This window comes from Lithobates pipiens, unplaced genomic scaffold (assembly GCF_037356315.1).
Source record: "Lithobates pipiens isolate NorthernLeopardFrog02 unplaced genomic scaffold, aLitPip1_a1.2 Scaffold_37, whole genome shotgun sequence".
Taxonomy (NCBI): Eukaryota; Metazoa; Chordata; class Amphibia; order Anura; family Ranidae; genus Lithobates; species Lithobates pipiens.
The window spans coordinates 20594475-20619153 of NW_027507825.1; the positions used below are offsets into that span (position 1 = coordinate 20594475).

A 24679-nucleotide genomic window follows, 5' to 3' on the forward strand; every position below is an offset into this window, starting at 1 on the left:
GGCGCGCACCTGCTAGCCCACTTAAAGGGACCGATGTACAGCTACGACAGTTCACATGATCGTGCCGCAGTGCGGCGGCCGGATGGCAAGCTATTAAAGGTTAATTTCCCACATCTGTGGCTTTTTTATATTGCAGTTAGTGTCTGTCTATAAATGGTCATAGTTGGCTCTCTCCTGAATGTACTGAGCAGGCTTGATACTGAACCATGGGGAGCAGAAAAGAACTGTCGAAAGACCTGCATAATAAGTTAATTGAACCTTATAAAAAGATCTCCAAAGCCTTGAATATGGCAGTCTTCAAACTCTTATTGTCTACCTGATCTTGGCATCAAGAGATCCCTGAATTTTACAAAGTAAACTTGCAGCCACAACTGCCAGAAAAATGTCTTCAGAATGCAAAGAGCCCACATGTAACCTTAGGAGAAATACAGGCTGCTCTAGAAATGTGTGGGTGGTTTTTATGTACAACAAAATGATGGTACTTGAACAAAAATTAGCTGCATTGTCGTGTTACCATAAAGAAGCCTTTACTGTGTCAACACCACAAAGCCTGGTGAGGCATGTCAAGGTGTTGCCGTACATATTTTAACCAAGCTTTTTTTGTTGGATTGGCTGTTGGAAGGGGCTGGTGGGGGTGATATACATAGCTCCCTGAAAACATCGCAGCCTCTGTACCCCTCAAGCCTGGTGTAAGCAATGGGAGGAATTATGAAAAAAAAAACAAAATGCCAAAACTCAATGATTTGAAAACTGCGTGAATTGAGTGAATGGGCGGGGCCAGTGGGGATTAAGCGGAGAGTGGTGCTGGATGTCCTCCAGCCAGGAATTTAGGTAGACTGTTTCTGACTTGCTACAGCTTTGAGATGCTTGAAGTTGTGGCACCATCCCTTTTTAACTTCAGTGGTCAGTTTTGGTGGATGGCACCACCTTTTCAAACTTGACAAGCAGTGGCTAAAAAAAGTCTTGCGGCTAGAATGGTAAAAAGTGGCCAAACCACCTATTTACCTATTTTTACCACCTGTCTAAAGGAGCCTTAATAGAGGCACAGATGGCAAAGCCCAACAGAGGCTTCAAACCTTTCCCTACCCTATTCAAAGCAAGATGAATTGTTGCTGGGGTATGGCTTCTGCTTTTAACCCCCTTGCCCTGATTGCCAAACTTGTCTCCTGCCCCCCCCCTTTCTTTTTCCCCCTGCAGGAGCTGGTATCCAATGGTCTTGCAGTAAATGTTATCCTGCAGCAGAGCACCTCTGTAACGGCATCTCTGGAACCCCAGGATAATTTTCCTATCTTCTGGCTTTGTTCTACAATATGTCTTTAAGTGGTCTGATCCATTAAAGTGGACAGGGGCACCTGTATAAAACAGTCTGCTGCAAGTTTGGATGTGCTGCTAATTTCATTTCTTATTTTTTTAGGTTGTCCTTAAAGCTTGCTGCACTCCAGAGTTCAACAGATATAAGTAAGTTGACTTGGAGTCCTTTACATGCACACATACATGCATTATAGAAACCTGTCTTAAATTGGTTGTAAACCCCATTCATGAAAGCTTTAGTGTTTACTTATCTCTCTAAAGCTCTAAGTGTCACTTCTCTCTGATGCTCCATTCCTCTGTTATCAGCAGAGGCACTTCTGACAAGTTCTGACACATGAAATGACATGCGCTAAAATTTGTGTTGGAGGGAGCTTAGAGGGAGATGAGCATGGAGCTTGTTTAGTCAGTGTACAGCTCTACATGTTCCTTCCTCTGCCTATGTGGAGGGGGTCCTGTCCCAATCAGCTTGCGCAGCATAAGCCTAGTATCCCCACCCACCACTATGTACTGCTGAAAGAGGAAGATTTTAACACAATCTCTACCTTCTAAAGTGTAGAAAGCTGAAGACTGCAGATATACATGTAAAACTTATGTAGGGAGATTTGTTTTCATCTGTTTCTGAGGCACTTCACTGGTTATAGGAGCAGGTTTACAACCTGGGAGGGGGTTATATTGTCTCTTGCCACATTGGGGAAATTCACCCTTCTCCCCCCCCCCCCCCCCCCAACAAGAGTGAAAGTATTTCTAAGCTTTTGGGTTTTGACACCAGAATAGTAATGGGAAATCTTCCAATGGGGATTATGTGTTTTGCTATCAGTTTGGAACTTGAGTGATGAGGCAGGCAGCCAGAGGCTGGTAATGTATCTGAACAGCCCCCCCCCCCCCCCCCCCCATAAAACATTTGTAAATGGAGCACCGATGGCACTTCTGCATGAAGCTGAGGTTTTTGAAATTTTGCAGTGCAGCCCATTACCCTCAAAGCTACCAAGTTAGACTGAAGGAGGCAACAAAATGCATTTCTCCAGCAGCCAACTGCTTTACAAAATGCCCCCCCCCCCTTCATCCTTCCCTTTACCCTTTGGTCTTGTTCAAGCCCTTATTAAAAAATCACTTTAAAGCTAAATTGGAGGGAGGGGGTGGGGGTATAAATCCTCCATTGCAGTCCCGGAACATTAAGGTTAAATGGCTTTTACTTGCCTGATCCTCCGGCTCCTCCATGCAGCAATATTGGGCCCCACTGCCTCTTTCCTACACTCTGGCAGTAGTATGCCCCTGATATCAAGACTGATGCAGTGCCTATAACCCAGCACTGGGCTTAAGGATTCCAAGTAAGATTGGAGAATAGGGAAGCACCATCTGTTGGAGCAGTAGAGGATCAACAATGCAAAATGGCTTTTCCTGTCCCCAGGCCAAACTGAGCTTTAATCCTTTGCAGTGGGAGCATTTTTACTTTTGCTGGACTTTAACAGGACTAACAGTATTCCAGGTGCATCAAAACAAAAGGTGACCAGAATCCTACAGTTCCTTTCTTTAGAAAGCAGCCATAGCCTGAGTAGGGCGCTCTGTCTCTTGCCAGCATGTTGAGGATTAAGACCCTTGCTCTCTTGTGAAGCAGTGGTCTCTTTGCAGAGATGAGATGCCTCCTCTAGAGCAAAATTTGTGTTCCCAGTTGATTGGAAAACTCTAGCTCTGACTTGGCAGAACACTCAGTTGTGCCAGGAGGTTTTTTTTTTTTTTTTTTTTTTTTTTTTTAATGAGAAAAAATAAAAATAAAAAATTGTGTATAGATAGAACTATCCACCACAATGTCTTCATATTTGGTTTATTGGGATTTCTCCTTCCTTCCCCCATAAAACAACCCTCTAATATGCAGTATGTTTGCCCCCATACAGGATGCCCCTGCGATTAGTTTTTTTTATTATCGGCCTCATCTTCCTGATAGTGAACTTGTTATGCATCTGGATCGGCAATGGCACAGATGACCAGCGTAGATGGATCCCCATGACTCGGATCACAGTCAGCAACTGTCTCTTCGCAGCTTGTTCCATCTCGCTGGCCAGCAACACCTACAAGATTGCTAATATGACCCCTGCCCACGTCTACCTAGAGTCTAAGGTATGCTGTGCTTTATATGGGACAGATTCCCCCCCTCTTTTTTTTTTTTTTTTATTTTTTTTTTATTTATTTTTTTTTTTTTTTGGAAGCTGTTTGGTCCTAATCTTTATGCCTTGTTTCTGTTTTTAGGGGACCTCAGGAAACCAAGCGGTCATGACTGGCTCATTGATCAGCACACTGTATATATTGAGGGCCATGTACAACCTGGTGGTGGTTTTCAGCCAATCTGACAGCAAGCCGACCCCCTTCAGTTATGGCTGGAATGGAGTATCTGATCATGTAAGTGCTCACACCTTTTTTTTAAATGCTTATGTCAAGAGGAATTTAAAGCCTATATAAACCCCCAAAAAGTTATTTATTGCACTTTAACAGATGTCCTTTTTTTTAGATGTGGCTGCCTTGGGTTTTCTTTTTCACGCGTCTGACCCGAACACCCCCCTCATTTATCTCTGCTCCTGCCAGTGATTCAGAGCTGCAAGTTTGTTGCTTTTAGGCTGTTTTCTTCTTGTTCCTGATTAGAACTACAAACTCCTCCCGCACTCATTTATCTTCAATACCTAGTCTGTGTTTACTGTAGTTTACAGAAAATGACTGGGAAAGCAATGACCTTGTTTAGGCTATTGGATCAGTATGCAGAAATTGAGGACACGAATTCTGGCAGGCTCAACTGAAAATGTACGTGGCCAAAAAGTAATGCGCATGGGGTGTTTTTTATTTTCTAGTTTTTTTTTTATTTTATTTTTTTTGCAGCTTGCAACTGGGGAGTGTGTATTTTGGGAGTGGGTCTGCTTTAATGACATGTAAAATTAGTCTCCATTGCCTGTACAGCCCTGTCTAGCATCTGACGGCTCTTAGGCCCCTTTTCACACTGGGGCACTTTGCAGGTGCTACAACGCTAAAAATGGCGCCAGCAAAGCACCCTGAAACAGCTGCTGCTTTATCTCCAGTGTGAAAGCTCCGGCGCTTGCAGGACATTTAAAAATATATATATAAATAAAAAATACCTCCTGAAAGCAGCATCTTTGGAGCAGTGTATACACTGCTCCTGCCCATTGAAATCAATGGGGCAGTGCATCTATACCCTTTTATGGCTGCTAGTGGGAGTTAAAACCGCCCCGCTAGCAGCCGAATAGCGTCTCTAAAACGTCGGTAAAGCGGTGCTCCGGTGTGAAAGGGGCCTTAAGCAGATGCTGAGGGCCTAATCTAACTTTAGGCCCCTTTCACGCTTATGTGAACTGGGACTGCAAAGTCGTATGGCAAGTCACACGACGGGTCATTCCCCATGATAACATTCATATATTCCAGGTACTACTTTGGTCTGACTTTCATGCGAGTTGATGGCCATAGACCTCGTTTTAAAGGCATTCCCTGAAGTCACAGCAGTGTGGAAGGGGCCTTACTTGTGATCAGTCTTTTTATATGGGGAAAATGGTTCCATGTGTGAACATAATGGTCCACTAGGTGGCATGGACGCTCTTCCCTGGGACATCAGCTGCTAGTCTTGGTGAAAATCCAGATTATGCTTAATCTAGTTGCATTATAAAATGGCTGGAGAGTGCAGGATAATACAAATGGCTCTAAATGTTAAAGTCACAATTGTGATTTGAATGAGATGGGGTTATATAGTGCCTTGAAAGTATTCATACCCCTTTAAGTTTTCCATTTTGTCATATAACCAAATATCTGAAAGTGGTGTGCACACTTTACTCTGATACACCTAAGTAAAATGTACTGGAACAAATTGCCTTCAGAAGTTACCTAATTCATTAATAGTCCACTTGTGTGTAATTTTAATCTCCATATAAACATGGCTGTTCTGTGAAGCTATCAGGTCTGTTGGGAGAACCTTGGTGAACAAACCGCATCATGAAGGCCAAGGAACATACCAGACAGGTCAGGGCTACGTTTGTGAAGGTTTTAAAGCAGGGTTAGGTTATATTAAAAAAAAAAAAAAAAAAAATCCCAAGCTTTGAACATCTCACGGAGCTCTGTTCATTCCATCACCTGAGAATGGAAAGAGTATGGCACAACTGCAAACCTACCAAGACCTGGCCGTCCACCTAAACTGACAGGCCAGCCGAGGAGAGTATTAATCAGAGAAGCAGCCAAGAGGCCCATGGTAACTGGAGGAGCTGCAGAGATCCACAGCTCATGTGGGAGAATCTGTCCACAGGACAAATATTAGTCGTGCTCTCCACAAATCTGACCTTTATGGAAGAGTGGCGAGAAGAAAGCCATTGAGAGAAAGCCGTAAGTCCTGTTTGGGAGAAGCCATGTGGAGGAAAGTGCTCTGGTCAGATGAGACCAAGTTTGAACTTCGGCCTAAAAGCAAAATGCTATGTGGTAGAAAACACACACTGCACCCCTCCTTTTTTTTTTTTTTTTTTTTTTTTGTGAAACATGGCGGTGGCAGCATCATGTGGTGGGGATGCTTTTCTTCGGCAGGTACAGAGTTGATGGGAAGATGGATGAAGCCAAATTCAGGGCAATCCTAGAAGACCTGTTGGTCTACAAAATGAATACAAATAATACATCACTTTTCAGATAATTAATTGTAAAAATGTTGAATGAATTTTCCTTCCACTTCACAATTATGTGCCACTTTGTGTTGGTCTATCTCATAAAATCCCAATAATATATTTTCTCAAGTCCTCTTCCAGGACGGCACACCTGAGATGAGGGGCTCCTCCCTACAGGAAACACAATCAATCAACAGCTGTTAAGTCCCCACCCTTCCCCTTGATCCTCAGTTTTTGAGTTTCTCCCTACACAGCAAAACTTTTTTTTTTTTTTTTTTTTCCCCAAATGACCCGAAGCTTGGGGCTGGTGGTCTCCCCCTGGGAGCCGGACCACAAGCTTAGGAAGCCTCTGGTAGGATATGCTTATCCTTCCTGGGGGGGTTCCCCTATCTTTTCCTCGGGGGGGGGGGGGGGTAGCAGAATTTGGAAGAGCCCCCCCCTGAGAGCTGAAGGACCCTGGGTACAGTGGTGTACCCAGAACTTCAGGGGCCATTATCCTGTCTCCCCTCCTTACCTGTCCAGGTGGCTGTTCAGACAGGGGTGCTGGCCGTCGGTTCTTTCCAGGGGGATCGTGTCCCAGACTCCTGGGCTCGCATGGGCTGCTGGGGAGGGCGCTGCGACAAACACCCGCGTTATTTTCAAACTTCGGGAAAATGGCGGCAGCGTTCTTACCCAGGAGGGAAGGCTGAGGGTCAGCAGGAGCAAGTGCCCACATCCTCCTTTCACTAGATTGGGGAGGCACCAGTTCAATACGGTGGACGTCTGCCTTAACCACCTCAGATGAGCATGAGGAACAGAAGGCATTGCGCCCCCCCCCCCCCCCCCCCCATGTGTATATACTGACTGATACAGTGCAGGACACAGCCTAACCTTGCACCTCCCTATGGGGGACAGCAGTTGGGGGGGGCAGCTATCCTCCTTGCGTGTGGACCATAAGGATGGAAAAGCAAGCCCGCTGGCTGTGGCAAAAGGGAAGACATCAGTGAGTACTTTACTTTCCTTTGCCTTGGGGATTTTGCAGCTAAATTCCCAATTCCAGCCAGAGGGTTTCTGGGCATTTGAGATGATCTCCCCTGAGGTCTGAATTCAAATAGCCCTGAAGCTTTTGCTAAAAACACCAGCCGCAGCTCCCTCTTACATCAGAGACATATGGCAGACAGGTGGTGCAGAGGAATGAGTGTGCCTAAACCACCTCAGATGGGAAAGGGGTAGGTAGGCCATTGCTCCCCTTCCCCGTGTATATACTGACTGCAGAACCTGGGGTCGGGATACAAATAGTCAAGACGCTACTACAAAAACCACCAGCCACAGCTCCCTCTTACAGCAGAGACACTGTGGTTATTGCAACAGTAGGTTTCCAGCCTCTCCCTACATGCCCAGTTGTGGTACATTAGTAGGGATGAATATAGCGTACAGAGGGGACCTGGTAGATACAAAGTTACTTACAGGCCAGGTATACCACTGAACAAGTTATTGGGCAGTGATTAGTGGATTCAGAAGCTCCCCTGGTCAGCAGGTGCACTAGGTTACCGGCCCCATTAGCCCAGCTGCTAGGAATCTGAAGTTGCTTAAAAGCTGACCTAACATTCAACGATGGGCAGGGAACAAGCTTCTGTGTGGCACAGTAGGGGTTCCCTTGTGACAGATCGTCCTTTTTGGGGGTTGCTTGCTATAGGTAACTTTCATAAGCTCCAACCTCCCACTCCACCTTTACACTATGGTTATATTATAGTGTAGGACAGGGATCCTCAAACTATGGCCCTCCAGCTGTTGCGGAACTACGCATCCCATGAGGCATTGTAAAACTCTGCCATTCACAGATATGACTAGGCATGATGGGAATTGTAGTTTCTGAACAACTGGATGGCCATAGTTTGAAGACCCCCTGGTGTAGGAGGTAAGAAACCTTTTTTTGTTGGTTTGGGCTACAATCCACTCAGTGGCAGATCTAAAGGCGATTTACCATAGAGCGCTTACTACATCCTTTTTAATTGAAGATTTTCTGTGCAGACCTATGCAAGAGCTACATGATTGCTTGTTTGAAGCCTGCAAGTAGGTATTTACCCCCAGGCTAAATTGGTAACCACCTCTTCTAGAGGCTGTCTTAAATTGGTCTCTAGGGCTGGGCTCATTGAGACTTTAGTTGCTAATCGGCCCCCACCTGGGTATGAGCTGGCTAGCGTATGCTCAGTCTATGGAGGTAAGGTAGGACAACTACTATAGTAGGGTGTCCAACCATTTTAGGAATTGTTCCTTCACTGGTGGTGAAGGTTTAGTATCTACAGCCCAGGCTATGCCTATGAAATAAATTGCCCCTGTTGGTTATTACATAAAGGGATACACCATGACTCCTCCTTGGCTGCACACCAGTAGACCTCAGTAGTGAAGGTTTGTCCTTGCTAGGATGTTTTTGTGGCACAGAAGAAATGCACATTGAAATTTGTGACATCTCTGCTAAATGCACTGAAGCTTGTTTGCTGTCCTTTATATCCTAAAGGTACTGCTTTGTTTGGCTACAGATCAGAAAAATACAACAGTGAAGGTGGTCTGTACTTTCTCTGGTTTTGTGCTGCACAGCAGGAATGCACATCATTGAGTCTGGTGACCTCTGCTCATAATGGTTATATTGGTGCACATCAGACATACACAAGATTGAGGTCTGTCTGTGGGGCTTTGCCTTGTTGGTTACTTATCAGAAAGGCAGCAGTGAAGTTTGATGGTCCTGATTTGTTGGGCTGCATAGCAGAAGTACAAATTGAACCTGGGCTAGGGGTAATAGATAATACTGCCTTTGGTAATCAGTGCAGCGCTCCAAAGTGGCGTTGTGCTGATTCAGACAGTGCTATTAACTGCAATGGCTGCCGAGTTTAAGCATGCGATTTGACATGTTGAGTCACAAGGCCAAATCACTTCAATATGGATGTGCTATCTCTATTCAGAATTGTTATATTGTTGCACATCAGACATATACAAGATTGAAGGTTGTCTGTCCTTTTCTATGTCTTGCATATACTGCCTTATTGGCTGCATATCAGAGTACACAGCAGTGAAGGTTGCTTGTCTTTTTTTCTGATTTTGTTTTTGCTGCTCAGCTGAGACACATTGAGGATGGTGGCATCTCTGCTCAGTATTGGTATATTGCTACACATCAGACATACACAAAGATTGAATGTTTGTGTCCTGTATGTCCTATATTTACTGCCTTATCGTTTGTATATCAGGCACAGCAGTAATCTGACAAAGTGGAAAATATTTTAATGGGTAGGAATACTTTTTCGTGTAGATTTTAGTAAATTTGATTCAAAAAGTTAGTGGTTGTAAACCCTTACAAACCACTTTGACGTACAGGTAAGACTTACCTGTAGGTCCAAGAAATATCTCCTAAACCTACACTGTTTAGGAGATATTTACAAAAAGACAGTCACACTGAGCGCACCGCAGATCACGGTGATATGCCTCTCATGTCGGCTCCCGTGCGCATGCACGGGAGTGACGTCATCGCGGCTCCAGCGAATCACAGCGCCGGAGCAGCGAGATCCGGAAGTCGGATACATGGCAGCGGTGAAGATGGAGGACCGCTTCAGGGGGCTTCGTTCTCAGGTAAGTTATTCATAATGAGCTAGTATGCTATGCATACTAGCTCATTATGCCTTTGTGCCTTTACTTCCTCTTTAAACATATTATAGACTCATTAAATCTATATCTCGCATTTCTTTGTTTAATTTTGATTATGGCTTGCAGCTAGGGATATCCTAGAATTCAGTATCTCAAATTTATATTGTGAAAGTTCACTATTGTAGACTCGTGGTGACTGATTTACCAATACTCAAGAGTGCTAAATCTGGTGGAGCTCTGCATGGGGTTTTTTTTTATTTTTTTTTGTGCAAATTTGTGTTTTAACAGTTTTCAACACATGTAATACAAAACATATGCCCCACATCCCCCCCCCCCCCCTTCCCAAAAAACCTCTCCCGTGCAGCCCTCCAATAACACCAAATCATACAATGTACACCAGCTGTACCCCTCGGAAAGCTTACTACCCATCAGTAATGGGGCTCCTGCCCCCTGGAGAAAAGTAAGGAGCCAATAAGTCTTAGAGCAGCACTCTGCCCCCTAAACCAGCCAGTTGGTTGGGGGTCGCCCCCTCCCCCACCTAGGAAATTAATTCAAAGTGTCCTTGTTATCCAACCAGCCCTGCCGCACTTTCTCAAATTTATTGGGGCATCCCCTACTTAGATATGTAGCCTTATAGAATGGTAGTGCTTTATTTATCAAGCTTTTCCAATATACCGTAGGCGGTTCGGGTTTTTTCCAACATAACAGAATAGCTTTGCGTGCATAAAATAAGGACAAGGAAATCATAGTTCTCTGCGCCCTACGAGGCGCTAACTCCTCCACCAGCCCCAGTAGACATGCCGTAACTGTAAGAGGAATCGGCACCGAGAGTACTGTTTGTATGGTGTGCGTCACTCCCTTCCAAAAGTCCCCGATCTGCTGGCACTGCCAGAATATATGGTCAAAGTCAGCGCGATCAGCTGTACAACGCCAGCATCCTGCCGATCCCGTACCATACATCCTAGCTAGTCTTGCATGGGTATAATACACCCTGTGGAGAATTTTGAATTGAATAAGTCTGTCTCTGACTGATACCAGGGTTTGAAATGGGTGATCCCACGTCGTCCCAGTCCTCCCCCTCCCCCCCCCCCCCCCCCCCGAAGTCTGTCACTAGGGCGCTCCAAGTGTCTCTGCATTTTTGCACCGGTTTTGGCCTGTCTACGAACAGCTCTTTATAGACTGCAGACAGGAGCTTCAGCAAGTCCTCTGTCCGCAGCAACCTCTAGTGGAGACACTCCCAGCTCCAGCACCTCAGAACCGAACTGCGAGAGAAGGGCTTGCCGCAACTGGAGGTATCGAAAAAGGTACCAATTTGGAAGGTTATATTTAACTTTCAGTTGGTCAAACATAAGTAGCTTCGTCCCCCCCCCCCACTACATGTTTCAGTTGTTTAATGCCAACCCTGGCCCATATCACTGGGTCAGGGATCGTACCAAAATGTGGCAGTCTAGGATTAAACCAGAGGGGTGTCTGGTGACCAACTCTCCACTGTGTGCTTCATCAAGACCTGTGCCTTTTCTCAAGCTCTCACCGTTACTCACATTGAAGCCGTCAGACTGTGAAGCCCGTGGGCCCCTGTATACCAAGTAGGATAGACCTTCCTACGATCCCAGAAGTGCTGCCTCTAGAACCGTCGCTGAGTCCCCGTCATCCCTTGTTAACCAGCACCTGGCGACCCCCATCTGCCCAGCTATGAAATACTTAGAGATCTGGCAGTGCCAGGCTGCCTTGACCCCAGGGCTCCTGCAAAACGTGGAGACTTATTCTGGGATGTGCAGCAGCCCACAAAAGAACTGAACATGCTGTTAACTCTCCGAAAAAAGAGCACGGGATCCACATTGGCGAATTTCGTAAAAAAATACTAAAAAATCGGCAAAACTTTCATTTTCAGCAAGTTAACTCTGCCAATTAGGGATAGGGGTAGATGTTTCCATGCTTCCAGTTGTACCTTAACTCTGGTCAGCAAGGGAAGGAGATTAAGAGACAGATAATCCCCCACCCTCGGCGACACTCTCACACCCAGATACTTAAATTCCTGTACCCACGCAATGGGAACTCTGGTGGTCGCCAGAGCGCGGGCCTCCATGTCAATAGCCATCGCACTGGACTTCTCCCAATTAACTTGTAGCCCGGAGAACTCGGCAAATCTGCCAAGCACCCTGAGCACTGCTTCCAAAGATTGCCCTGCATCTCAAAGAAGCATGTCATCCACATACAATGCTATGCATTCCCTGATACCCCCTATCTCCAATGCTGCAACCTCAGGTGATTTCCGGAGGGCTATAGCCAAGGGCTCTATCGCTAGTGCAAATAAGGATGGAGATAACGGGCATCCCTGACGTGTGCCCCTACCCACTTTAAATTGGGAAGAGATCGAGGTGCCTATTTTTATAACCGTCTGGGGGTTACTGTATAGCAAGGATATCCACGTCCTCTGCATGGTTTTTAACAAGCTGACGTTGGAAGCTGATTGGCAGAGCTGCACCATATTTCACATGCTCCATTGTGTTGCACTCTAATCGGCTAACCCCAAACCATCTAAGTTTCCTGAGCCTTTAAATGGGTCAGTCTGGTTCAGGTTACACAATCATGGTGAAGACTGCTGAGTTGACAGTTGTCCAGAAGACAGGAGGGCAAGTCACAAAAGGTCATTGCTAAAGAAGCTGGCTGTCCAGAGTGCTGTATCCAAGCATATTAAAGGAAAGCGTTGTAGAAAAAGGTGCACAAGCAACAGATAACTGCAGCCTGAGAGGATTGTGAAGCAAAAGCTATTAAAAAAAAAAAAAAAAAAAAAAAAAAAAAAGCAGGGACAAGGGGTGGCTTACAGCTGGTATCAGTGTTTTTCAAGAGCCGCCACACACTTATTCAGGAAATGTGTTACAACTGTTGCATTCCTTGTCAAGCCACTCCTGAACCAGAGAAAACATCAGTCTTACCTGGGCTAAGGAGAAAGAACTGGACTGTTGCTCGGTGATCCAAATTCCTTTTGATGAAAGTAAATTTTGCATTTCATTAGGAAATCAAGGCCCCAGAGTCTGGAGGAAGAGTGGACAGGCACAGAATCCAAGTTGCAGGAGGTCCAATGGGAAGTTTCTACAGTCAGTGATAACTTGGGGAGCCGTGTCATCTGCTGGTGTTTGGTCTACTGTGTTTTTATCAAGTGCAAGGTCAGCGCAGCTCTCTACCAGGGAATTCTAGAGCACGTCATGCTTCCCTCTGCTGACCAGCTTTATGGAGATGCTGATTTCATTTTCTAGGAGGACTTGGCACCTGTCCACATTGCCAAAAGTACCAATGCCTGGTTTAATGATCATGGTATTACTGCTTGATTGGCCAGAAAACTTGCTGATTGCCTCCATGTCACCTTACATTGATGCAGCAATTTTATGCAAAAGGAGCCCCGACCAACTATTGCGTGCATACTATACATTTATACATAAAACCCTGAGAGGTAGAATTGTATTACAGAAGAGTCCTTATTTGGCCTTTTCTATCAGGGGTGCTTCTCCTTGCCTGTCAAAATTATTGGACACTGAGCCATGCATGCGTTGCTTACATTTACGATACGGCTCTGTGCTGTAGTGATGTGACTCCATGTCGAAGCTAGACATGTGCACTGGCAAAAAATTTGTATATTTTTTATTTATTTTTTTGAATTTTCACATTTCCGGATTTCTGGGATTTTAAAGTCCAAAAAATGTGAATCTGAAAATTAAAGAATCAGTTTACTTTTAACGCGTACGAAGTTACTAATTTTCTGAAATAACGAATGTCGCATCTAAACAAATGTAACGAAACAAATGAATTGCTAATAAAAATGTTATATTGTTGCGCTCCATTTGGTTAGATGTGGCATTTGTTTCAGAGAAATTTTGTACTCGTTACGTTCACTAACAGACAAATTTGAAAGGGAAATCCACTAACTATAATTTTAATTGTTGTTTAGAATTAAATAGATTTTTTCTTTTCAAATTTTCGCAAATTCATAATTTCGGAAATTGAAAAATTCGGAATTAACGTTTCGTTAAATTTAAAAAAATTTTTTAAACAAATTCGGGAACTAAACGAATTGCACATGTCTAGTGGAAGCAAGTGGTCATCGCAGCACATCCAAGCAGCTTAAGAATCTGAAACCAGAAGGAATGACTGGGAGAAGATCAAATCGCCCACAACCAGCGGGAGCTCTGACGGTGCAGCGCTGGAGGATATAGTTTGACAGGAAAGTCTGCCACAATGTGCTTGCTATAACATGATGGCTAACAGCTCCTGGTGGTCCAATTGTGCCATTTTTTTTAATTCTTAAAGTAAATTTGAACCACTAACTATAGTCTTGCAGAAGCCCTTTCGTAAGTAATCCATATTTTTTTTAAATTGTAGCCTTCATTAAGATCCCTGGTCCTCTAAGTCTTTGGAGACTTCCTATTAAAGAGTAATGACTGTCTCCCAAGCATGTTCCTGTGGTCACATGATGGAGACTACAAGTCCACTCATTACACATGACTAATTCCACACCAATGGTGTGCAGCCAACACTGGAGAGTGTACTTGTAGACTGAGAGGGTACAGGTGATGAGAACTCTTGCCGTGTGGGGGGGGGGGGGGGGGGGACTATTTTGATAGAGCTTTAATGTTCTTAACCCCCCTGACGGTAACCCTGAGCCAGACTTGGGACCGCATCCCTGAATGCAGGGAAAGGTTTACTTACCTTGTCCCCTGGATCCAGCGATGTCCTCGCGCTGTACGAGCGAGCTGTGTCTCGCTCTATCACATCGCCGGTCTCCGTGCCCTGCGAGCGTTGCGACGCACAGGGATGGAGATCGGCGCCAAATTCAAAAAGTGAAACATAGTATACATACAGTATAATGTAATCTTACAGATTACATTGCTGTATGTAATTATTTCACATCCCCCGTTGTCCCTAGTGCTCTGCCCAGTGTCCTGCATGCAGTTTTATATTATAAAAACTGTTCTTTATGCCTGGAAACTGGATATTGTCCATAGCAACCAAAACTGTCCCTTTACATCAAAAATGATTTTAGACCAGCTAGAAAACGGCGATAATAAATTGGAATCACTCGCAGAATTGAGCGATAGCGATTTGTGGGGAGATCCGTCATCAAATATTGAAAAGTAATGACAGCGACAATTCTGCAACTGAGCAAATTTCTGTTTTTTGATTTGATTACATTATTGAATAAATATTATTATTTGGTATAATTATAATTTTATGACTTCATTTTTCAAACTTTATCATACCCGGGATGTCTGCTAGACTCTGGTTTGGACAGATTTAAGTGAGTTATTGCTAAGAATTACAGGACTACAATATAAAACGCCAAATTTTCATGCAAAATAATGGTACCGCTTTTAGCACCTAAAATCCAAAATAATCGTACCGCCAGGGAGGTTAATGTTGGCTTTGATTTAAACTTTTTTTTATTTTTATTTTTTTCCAGACTTTTACAGAAAAGAACAATGATATGGAATATATGATCTTTACATTGATTCTCCTTTTCTGCGAGTTCCTGCCAATGTGTCTCATGACCTACTTCTTCCGTGCTAAAAAAACAAGTCCGAACTTGGTGAGTTATTTTTTTTTTTTTTTTTTTACTTGTTTGACCTTTGTTAGATTCTTTTGACTTCCATGCAAAATCCTTTGTCACATTGAACTTACAGGGTGTAAATGGTGTAGGAGGGGGTGTTCCGGTGGTGTCACCCCCCCCCCCCCGCGCCCCCCCAAGAGCATACACTGAGTCGGAGTTGCAGCGTGGGTAAGTATAACCTAATATGGAGGGAAGCCAAGCGAATCGGATCGCTCTGGCACAACCCAATTTTTTATTTATTTTTTTGGGCACTGTCGTGTGATGGTTCCTCTGGATTACAATGTATTGTCGTCTTTTTACTGCCTACAGAGGAAATATGAACTGCCCTTTTACAGGTGTCTCCGACTTGGACATGTGATCCAAATGCAATTTGGCAACCATGACACTGACTTTTCTGATTACCCAATGATGGAGGTCGGGGGCAGCCTGTCCATATGGGCGCCGCCCCCTCTCCAGCCACCCCTCTAGCACCAATAGATTCATGCATTCCATGAATCTTTGGCCTCCGCTCCCACCACCTTTTTGAGCACACGAATTGCAGCAGCAGTTTTTATTAAAAAAAATATTTTTTTCTGCACCCGATTAGGAAAGCTAGTATTCACTTTTCTAACCCTTAACTGCCTCTCCGCCAATCGGGTGCTTGGATCTGTTACATGTCACCTGATTGGCTGAAACAGGCGCTGATTGTACGCCTATCAAGTAGGGCTGCATTTGGGTTTTTTCAGAATTTTTCAGTTTGTGCCCCCCAAAAATTGAGCACTAACTGCCACTGATGGGGCTGCTGAGGTCTTGGGGCTCTAAGGGGCTTCTATCAACTCGTGTATTATCTGCTACAACTGTACCTGCCCACGTGCAAGCTTTGCTCAGTCATAGCAAGGTACTGGCAGCAGGTAACGGAGATGGCGACTGCAGTTTTGGCAATTCCTGTTCCATAAACCCCATTGGTGTTTGCTAGGGGTCCTGGATGAAGAGCTGTGGCCAAGACATACTAGAACCATGTTAATGGAAATGCTATTTATGGTTTGTAAAGCTGCAGCACTTAAAGCGGTTGTATAACTGCAGTCAAAGGTATAATGAGCTAGTATGCAGCGCATACTAGCTAATTATGAAATATTGAAATACTCACCTTAGAACAGGGCCTGGACATCCAGGACCCCTAGCAAACACAGCAGTGGGGTTTATGGAACAGGAATTGCCGAAACTGCAGTCAACATCTGTTACCTGCTGCCAGTACCTTGCGGGTACTATACGGTTTAGGAGATATTTACTTTGCATGCAGACGTCAGCGGCACATGCACTGTGAAGGTCTGGCAGAAGCTGACAGACCATGCCTGGAAGAAGCCTCCCATTTCATAATGAGCTACTATGGCTGTGAGTGGCCAAAGCCGCAATTGCGTCACACGTGGGAGGCTTCTTCCAGGAATGGTCTGTCAGCTTCTGCCAGACCTTAAGCCGGGCTTTCACAGCTCATGTGCCGCTGACGTCTGCATGCAAAGTAAATCTCTCCTAAACAGTATAGTTTAAAAAAAAAAAGGGGTATACAACTGCTTTAAGTGGATTCAGCCCACCCCTCCATCTATACGCACATGGCTTTGGCTAGTAAATCGGGTATTGCCTTATGACCAACTTATTTTTGAACAGAGGTTGCCCAGCGAAGTATGTTTGGGATGCATGGTGTTCCAATCTCTGCAACCAACACTTGATTGAAAATATCATTGGGTTTATAACCTAAATAGGTTTCATCAGGATTGGTTTAAAGGGGAATGCGGTATACTTGTAATTATGCAAGTTATTTCTGCACTGTAATGCTGTGTGCACACGGCCAGAATTTCCAATGTAAACAGTCCAATGGGAGCTTTTGGTCGGTTTTTGGGCAACCGTTTGTATGCCCATCGGTCTTTCTGATGGCATTTCCGACGGCTGTTAGATTGAGAGCCTGTTCAGATGGAAAACCTTTATCAGATTTTTCGATCTTGTGTTTGCAATTCCGACATGAATTTTTATTTTTTTTTAAGTACCGTCGAACACGTTGTATGCCGTGGTGTTATTGACTGTCGGAATTTGGTGTGATCGTTTGTAGGCAAGACAGTTTGAGCAAAATTCCAACGGGAAAACCAGAGCTTTTTCCAACAAGAATTCCGCTCGCATGTACTTGGCATAAATGTACCTTTTATTATTATATGTGCACATTGATTGTCAGTCTTATACCTTTTTCAATAAAGTTTAAAAAATAAGTATAGCCTAATATTTCCTCTGGCAATTCTGCCAGTAACATCCTTCCAGTAAGGTTACAACACTCACCCTTCTGTATTGGGACAACAGGCACCAGATATAGCTGCAGGACTTTTTTTTTTTTTTTTTTTTTCAAAAGCTGAAAGGGTCTAGTGCGGTAGACCTCAAAGAACCATGTCCTGACCTGGCAGGGTGCTTTACATAGCTTCCTGAAAATAGGGAAGCTGTGGTAATGCCCACATGTGATTCTGAGACTCCTGTCGGAAAGTCTGGGGGGGCGGGGGGGGGAGAGACACTTCTGGCCACTAGGTGGCATGGAAGCTGCTCTTAAACTCCAGCTGTATTTAAGGTTGATGGGGAAACTGCTAACCTTGTAGAGAAAATAACAAATATTAATGTGCAGTAGTGTATAAATGGCCACAGTGCAAAGGTAGGTGGAACTGTCGCTGACACCAGTAATTTCTAGAAGTAGTAAATGCCCATGGGACTTGAGTGTTGCGCCAGGAAAGCCCTACTCGGTATATAAAAATATTCAGGGTTTTTATTTAAAGTTAAAAGCATGGTACAAAGGTGTATAAAAATAAAAATAAAATCCTAGGTTGATGCTTCACAGAATTCTCATACTTCAATTAAGTGGCTATTAATATTGACACATTTTGTCAACACTGTTAAGCACTTCAGGAGATGGTAGCATCCAAATGTATACACCAGAAAGCCTATAAAATTCAAGGGACTAAATCCTTACCAGTGGAGGAAGGGGCAACACCAGGTACATCCGGCATGGGAGCTGTATATATTTTTTTCGCTTTGGCAGTTGGCCTCCATATGGCTGTCATTCACTCCAGATGGGGGACTTTCTATCCTCCATCATAAAAGATGTGTATTTACATGTACCTATCCTTCAGCCTCATCAGAGGTTCCTGTGATTTGCAGTAGAGGAATGTTCTTTTCAGTTTGTGGCTCTACCCTTCGGGCTTGCTACAGCTCCCCAGGTGTTCAAAGGTCCTAGCACCAGTACAGGGCCTTTTTAGGGTCCCAAGGTATCTTGGTGCTCGTGTATCTGGACAACCTCCTGCTCAGATCACTCACTCAGTCTAAAGTATTTTGGTCTGATCCTAGTTTTGGTCCAAGCACAGGTATTTTTGCCACCTGTCAAGGATCAGTGTCCTGAATGAGCAGGTGCGTCAGATAAGAGGCAACGGACAACCCTCCATTTGGCTCTGTGTATGAGCCTTCTGGGGAGGGATGGTATCCTGAGGCAGTGTTCTATGCCCAGTTCCAACCCAGGCCTTTACAAGACCTCTTGTCTTGGAACGAAAGAGGACAAGCCCTGGATTATCCAATGTTCTCTCCTCAGGCATGCTTAAGCCTAAACTGGTTGCAGGGTCAGAACCTGCGGAAGGGAAAATCCTTCCTCCCAGTAACTTGGAGAGAACGGACTACAGATGCCAGTCTCTCAGGCTGGGCAGCAACCCTAGAGGGGCTCATGGGATGTGGTCAAGGACAGAACAGATCCTGCCCATCAACGTCCTGGAGTTACTGGCAGTACGTCTGGCCCTACGGACCTTGGTGGCGTTTCAGGACTCCTTGGTAATGTGTGATTTGGAGATTTCTTTTCTACGCTCTCTTCCTTCTACACTAGCTGTGGAAATTAGATTGGCTTTGAGTACAATCAGGGGTCAGATTTTAGCCTGTCAGTATTTTTTCCAAGGGCCCTTTAGCCTCCCATTTCCTGGTCTGAACCTTTTTATGCAGTGGGCAACTCATTTGCATTAAATCGCCTATGTGTCCTTGGGACTAGAACTTGGTGCTCTGTTACAGAAACAACCATTTGAGCCCATCAAGGAAATTCCATTAGACTTGCTGTCATGCATGCTAGCCTTCCTGATTGCCAACACCTCGGCTAGAAGGTTGTCTGAGTTGGCAGCCCTTTTGTGCAAGGAACCGTACTTGATCCTTCACCATGGCAAGGCCAAGCCAAGCACTATACATTTCTCTGATTAACCATAACAAAGATGGCCGCGAGGGTACTTCCTGTTATGGTATATTTGAGGACTGTAGCAGCCAATCACTATCCCCTGATGAAGTCATGTGATTGACGTAACGCGTAGGGAGTGGCCGCGAATCTGAAGCAATACAGGAAGTGACGAAGACTGGCGGAACACGCCAGGAAGTCATTTTTATGTGCCGTTTTTCATTGCTTTTTAATGCGAGTCTAACCGTTTTTTTTTAAAAAAAATTGAATCTTCCGTTTTTAAAAATACTACACTATTGGAGCCTTTTCTCTTCTCCTTATATTTTATATTGAGTGGCATACATTTGTGGAGGTTGCTGCCTGGTTCCTATTACAGCTGCTACAGGGATGAATGCCCCCTGGTCTAGTGTGGGTGTCCACATTTTTCAAGTTGCTAACAGTAGAAGACCCCTTGGTGGTAGAGGATAGAATGGATAGCAGATTCATTAATTTATTTTACTTGATGTGCTGTTCAATCAGAGTGGAGGTGAGTTCTGAGAGCCCATATTTTTCCGTGCTTTTTTTTTTTTTTTTTTTCCACCTTTTTGTTTGATGGGAATGGTGCTTGCTTTCTAATTTTCTATCACACATTTATTTAGTTTTTAACAGCACTTGTCACTTATAGATCTATTTTATACACTTATTTGTTTGCGCAGGATCATTATGGACTCTTGGAGTACTCTACTCGTTTGCTAGTCAAAAGAAAGTATAAACGTTCTTCTTTTTAAGCAGACTTTCCCCTGTGCCAGGGGCATCCGCCTCTAGTCAGTGGCGACTGTCTCCACTCACTCTAGAGGAAAGCCTCGCGGTCATGCCCAGGCACAGAAGACCTGGAAATCTGCAAAGCATAATTCTAAAGCCTCATTATGAAGAGGTGTCTCTAGGATACAAACTAGCATTTCAGGTGTTTCCACTGTCTCGTTTACTGAGATCAAAAGTTCCCAAAGATCCAGGAAAAAGGCTTTCTCTGGCATTTAGACCGATTACTAGCTCGGGGATCATACAAATCGCCACCACAGAAGAGCAAGGTTTGGGGTTTTATTCAAACATCTTTATGGTACCAAAACCAAATGGAGATGTCAGACCCATTCTAGAACGAAAAAAATCTCTAAATCGGTTCCTCGAGATCCGCTCCTTTCACATGGAGTCCATCAGGTCAGTAGTTTCTATCCTACAAGGAGAACTTCTGGAGTCCATCGACATCAGGGATGCATATCCCTATATTTCCCACTCGCCAAATGTTTCTGCGGTTCAAAGTAGAACAGCAGCTTTTTCAGTTTGTAGCCTTGCCCTTCAGGCTATCTACAGCACGCTGGGTGTTTACAAAAGTGCTGGCCCCACCTCTAGCCAGGTTAAGGGCACAGGGCATAAGTCTTCGCATACCTAGACTATATCTTTTCCTGATGGACCAGTCAGTGGCTCATTTGGAGCAAAGCGTGAGCATTACAACCAGTTACCTGGAAAATCTGGGTTGGATTCACAACCTAAAACCACTGAAAAGGCTGGAGTACTTGGGTCTGATCATAGACGGCCTAGAAAAAGGTGTTCTTGGCTCAGGCAAAAATCAACTCCATAAGAGCTGGTGCAGATGGTCAGGTCGAAATATTCCTCCATTTTCCTTTGCATGAGGTTGTTGAGAAAGATGGTGGCTTCATTCGAAGCAGTTCCCTATGCCCAGTTCCATTCGAGACTGTTGCAAAAAGGTATCCTGTCTGCTTTGAACAAAAGGATTCGAGCTTTAGACTTGCCAATGCGGGTGTCCCAAAGCCTCAGTTGGTTCCTAACCCAAACTGGTCTGAAGGATTTTCCTTTAAGCAGATATCTGGAAAGTGGTAGCAAGGGATGCCAGCCTTTTAGGCTGGGGAGCAGTTCCAGGGACAGTGGTCAAGAACCAAAAGAGCCTTGCCAATCAACATCCTAGAGATTTGGGCAGTGTCTGGCTCTGAAGGCCTGGACTTTCAGATTACAGGATTGTCCTGTCAGGATCCAATCTGAGAATGCCACAGCTGTGGCCTATATTAATCACCAAGGGCGCACCAAGAGTCTCTCAGCTTAGACAGAGCTCAACCATATTCTAAAGTCCAGAGAATCACAAGAGATGTACACCACCGCTCAAAGGCAGGTCCTGGGAACTCATAGATAATTTCTCCAGGTGAAGGGATCCGGGTGCAAGCCACAGCATGCAGATAATGTGGATGGCCGCACTGCAATGCTAAAATGATGCTTTATTCAAATAATATTTAAGACACCGCAAATTACATCACAGCAAAAGATGCTAACAGCTGACACATTTTGCACTAAGGCTAGTGCTTACTCATAGCCGAGTACATCACAGCGAAAGATGCCAACAGCTGACGCGTTTCGCACTAAGGCTAGTGCTTAATTTGCTGTGTCTTAAATATTATTTGAATAAAGCATCATTTTAGCATTGGAGTGCGGCCGTCCAGAGTTCTGTCATTATCTGCATTATCAACCGTATTTTAACTTGGGCAGAAAGGAATGTTCTGTGGCTGTCGGCTGTCTTCATTCCAGGAGTAGAGAATTGGTAGGCGGACTACCTGAGTCGATCAGCAGTTATTCACAGGGGGAATGGTCTCTTCACCCTGACTTTTTTTGGGCTCTTTGCCAAAGATGGGGGGACTCGGACGTAGATCTTCTGGCATCTAGATTCAACATGGAATAGTCGACTTTGTCAGGACAAGGGATCTACTTGCATGCAGAACAGATGCATTGGTGGCCCTGTGGGATCAGTTCTCGTGATTCACCCCCCTATTAAGTTGCTGCTACAACTTCTTTGCAGGATCAAGCTGGAAAGAAAGATGGTAATTCTGGTAGTCCCAGCATGGCCCAGAAGGTCCTGGTATGCAGAAATCCTAAAGATGGCAGTGGAGGATCCATGGTGCCTTCCACTACAGCCAGACATACTCTCACAGGGGCTGATATTCCATCCTACCTTACAAAAGCTAAATGTTAACAGCTTCGCTATTGAAACGCACATTCTGAAGAAACACGGGCATTCCATGTCAGTTATCTCTACCTTGATTTAATGCAAGGAAGCCAGCTTCCAGAACTATATAAAGTCTGGATGGCTTATGTTTCCTGGTGTGAATCCAAGGGTTGGCACCCTTGGAGGTATATCGTAGGCAGAATTCTTGCCTTTCTACAATTGGGGGTAGAGATGAAGTCGGCCTTGTACTCTCAAGGGCCAAGTCTCAGCTTTATCGGTCTTTCAAAGACCACTTGCTACACGTTCTTTAGTCCAGGGTTTTATGCAAGGGGTGATGTGGATTAATCCACCAGTTAAATCACCTTTTGCATCCTTGGGACTTGGCTGTTTTTGTAACACTGACAAAACTAAGTTCATGCCTGACTGTAGGGATGCTGTTCTTGGGGGTCAGTCGGCATTTCTTTATCGTACATCATAGGACTCAGAGTCTCAATTACTTGGTGGGTTATAGGCCTACCTTCAGGTGTTGACACTGGTATAACCAATACAGGAAGTTGACTCCCCTATATAACCCCTCCTCCTCCTTCCATGAGCACTCAGTTTTTTCACCAGTGTCTGTCACGAGTGAAGATGTGCTCTGCGGAGCTCCAGGAGGGATCCATGCTGGATTTAAAGAAACCTCCACAATCATATCCATCCTCGCCACTGAGGCCATAGGATGGTACCTGGATCTCGATGCAAGAATGATGTTTTGCCTGTAATGCTTCTCTTTTGAGAGCTGGACCCTAGGAACCAGGACTTTGTTTTTGCTAAAGCTGTCCTGAGGGGGTGCTATACAAGGCCTGCCATGATGGGTGAAAGTTGGATCTGTCTGTTAAATCAGCAGTATCCTGCGAGGACAAAGTAAGGGAAGAAGCTTTGCTTTTTCCTTCAATAAACCTTATATGCCTTATAAATGTCTCCTCTATAAGGAGTAACTTACACTACCTATGATGTGTCTTACTGCAGCTCTGTTTCAGAACATGTGTGGTCCCAGCGGCAGAGGGGGGTTTATGCGTAAATAGATCTTCTGGGATTTGGTAAAAAATACAGCAGTTGCTAATACAGAGATGTGTATAAACTTCTATATGGTCGATGGCTGGTTGACACAGCTGCTTTACCTGCATGGTTTAATTACAATCCAGCACTTCCACCTAGTAACATTGGGAAACGCCCTATGAAATCTGCTGACAGAACTCCCCCTCTTCCCCCCCCTCCCCCTTGTAGAGGTGTATAGTACGTTCACCTTACTTTGTGTCTGCATTCTCAGGCCCTGCTAGGGATCCGAATGGCCGAGGGGCATGTCCGCAAGGTCATGTGGCGCTGTGTATGGATGTAACATCCACACACAGCACTCGCCTCATAGCTGAGGGGAAGCGCTGAGGATGCCAGTCAGGTTCCACCTGAGGCGTTATATCACACTCTCATTTCAGAAAGATTTTTTTAACTGAAGAGAGGCAGTCTGTCACACTAAGACACCAGAGTGCTGGGCACGTAAGGGTGTAAACAGACATTTCCAGACAGGAAAAACTATTGTTGGTAGCAAAAGAACTGTTATTTTATGTTTACCTCTGCTTGTGCTTTGCACTGTCTTCCAGACCTACCGTAAAGGTACCTAAGGTGTCGCGCCCCCCCCAGGCGCTGGGAATCCCAGTTATGCCTTCATACTATCTTCCTCTTCGGAGAGATCAGACATGGCAAGTCAGGGTGAGTTATTGGAAGCTAGCGGTGGTGCAACTGCTTCACACACTTCAGCCCCTGTAGAGGTGACTGAAGATCTATTTTCCTCTGCCTTGCAAGGCTTAGAAGGAAGATTAGCAGCTTTAATTGCATCCTCCATCCAGTGTATAGGAAACATCCTAGATCCCCCCCCCCCTCCCCCACCTTAGACTCTTTACAGTCAGTGGAGGGTCCAAGAGAATTATGGGGACAGGATGGGGTATTGCCCTCAGATGATCAGGAGGGAAGACATGTGACTATTTCTCTGCAGAGGAAACAATACTTGAAGTTCTCAAGGATCCCTACTTCACAATCCTGAAGTACAGAGGATTGCAAAGATGGTTCGCTCTACTTGCATGCTACCTCTAACAGTTGGCTGAAGGGCCGATCTCTTCCTTGGGTTCTTTTGAAGCCTTTACAGCCTTTGCATGTGTTTCCCGTCCACGCATTACTAAAAAAGCTTGCTTATACCGATTGGGATCATCCAGATAATCAATTTTATTTTTTTTTTCCTTCCAAAGAGACTCCAAGCTCTATCCTATGGAAGAAAGATTCACTAAAAGATG

General features: G+C 44.7%; 1 protein-coding gene across 2 annotated transcripts in view; it reads left to right on the forward strand.

The window, feature by feature from the left end:
• The window catches only part of GPR137C (G protein-coupled receptor 137C), a 53009-nt gene that overhangs the window by 8860 nt on the left and 19470 nt on the right, over nt 1-24679 (forward strand). For both annotated transcript variants that reach the window (XM_077466806.1, XM_077466805.1), the window contains exons 2-5: nt 1415-1458; nt 3204-3426; nt 3556-3705; nt 15016-15141. In XM_077466806.1, coding sequence (XP_077322932.1) covers nt 1415-1458; nt 3204-3426; nt 3556-3705; nt 15016-15141 — 543 coding nt within the window. The remainder of the gene's footprint in view (nt 1-1414; nt 1459-3203; nt 3427-3555; nt 3706-15015; nt 15142-24679) is intronic.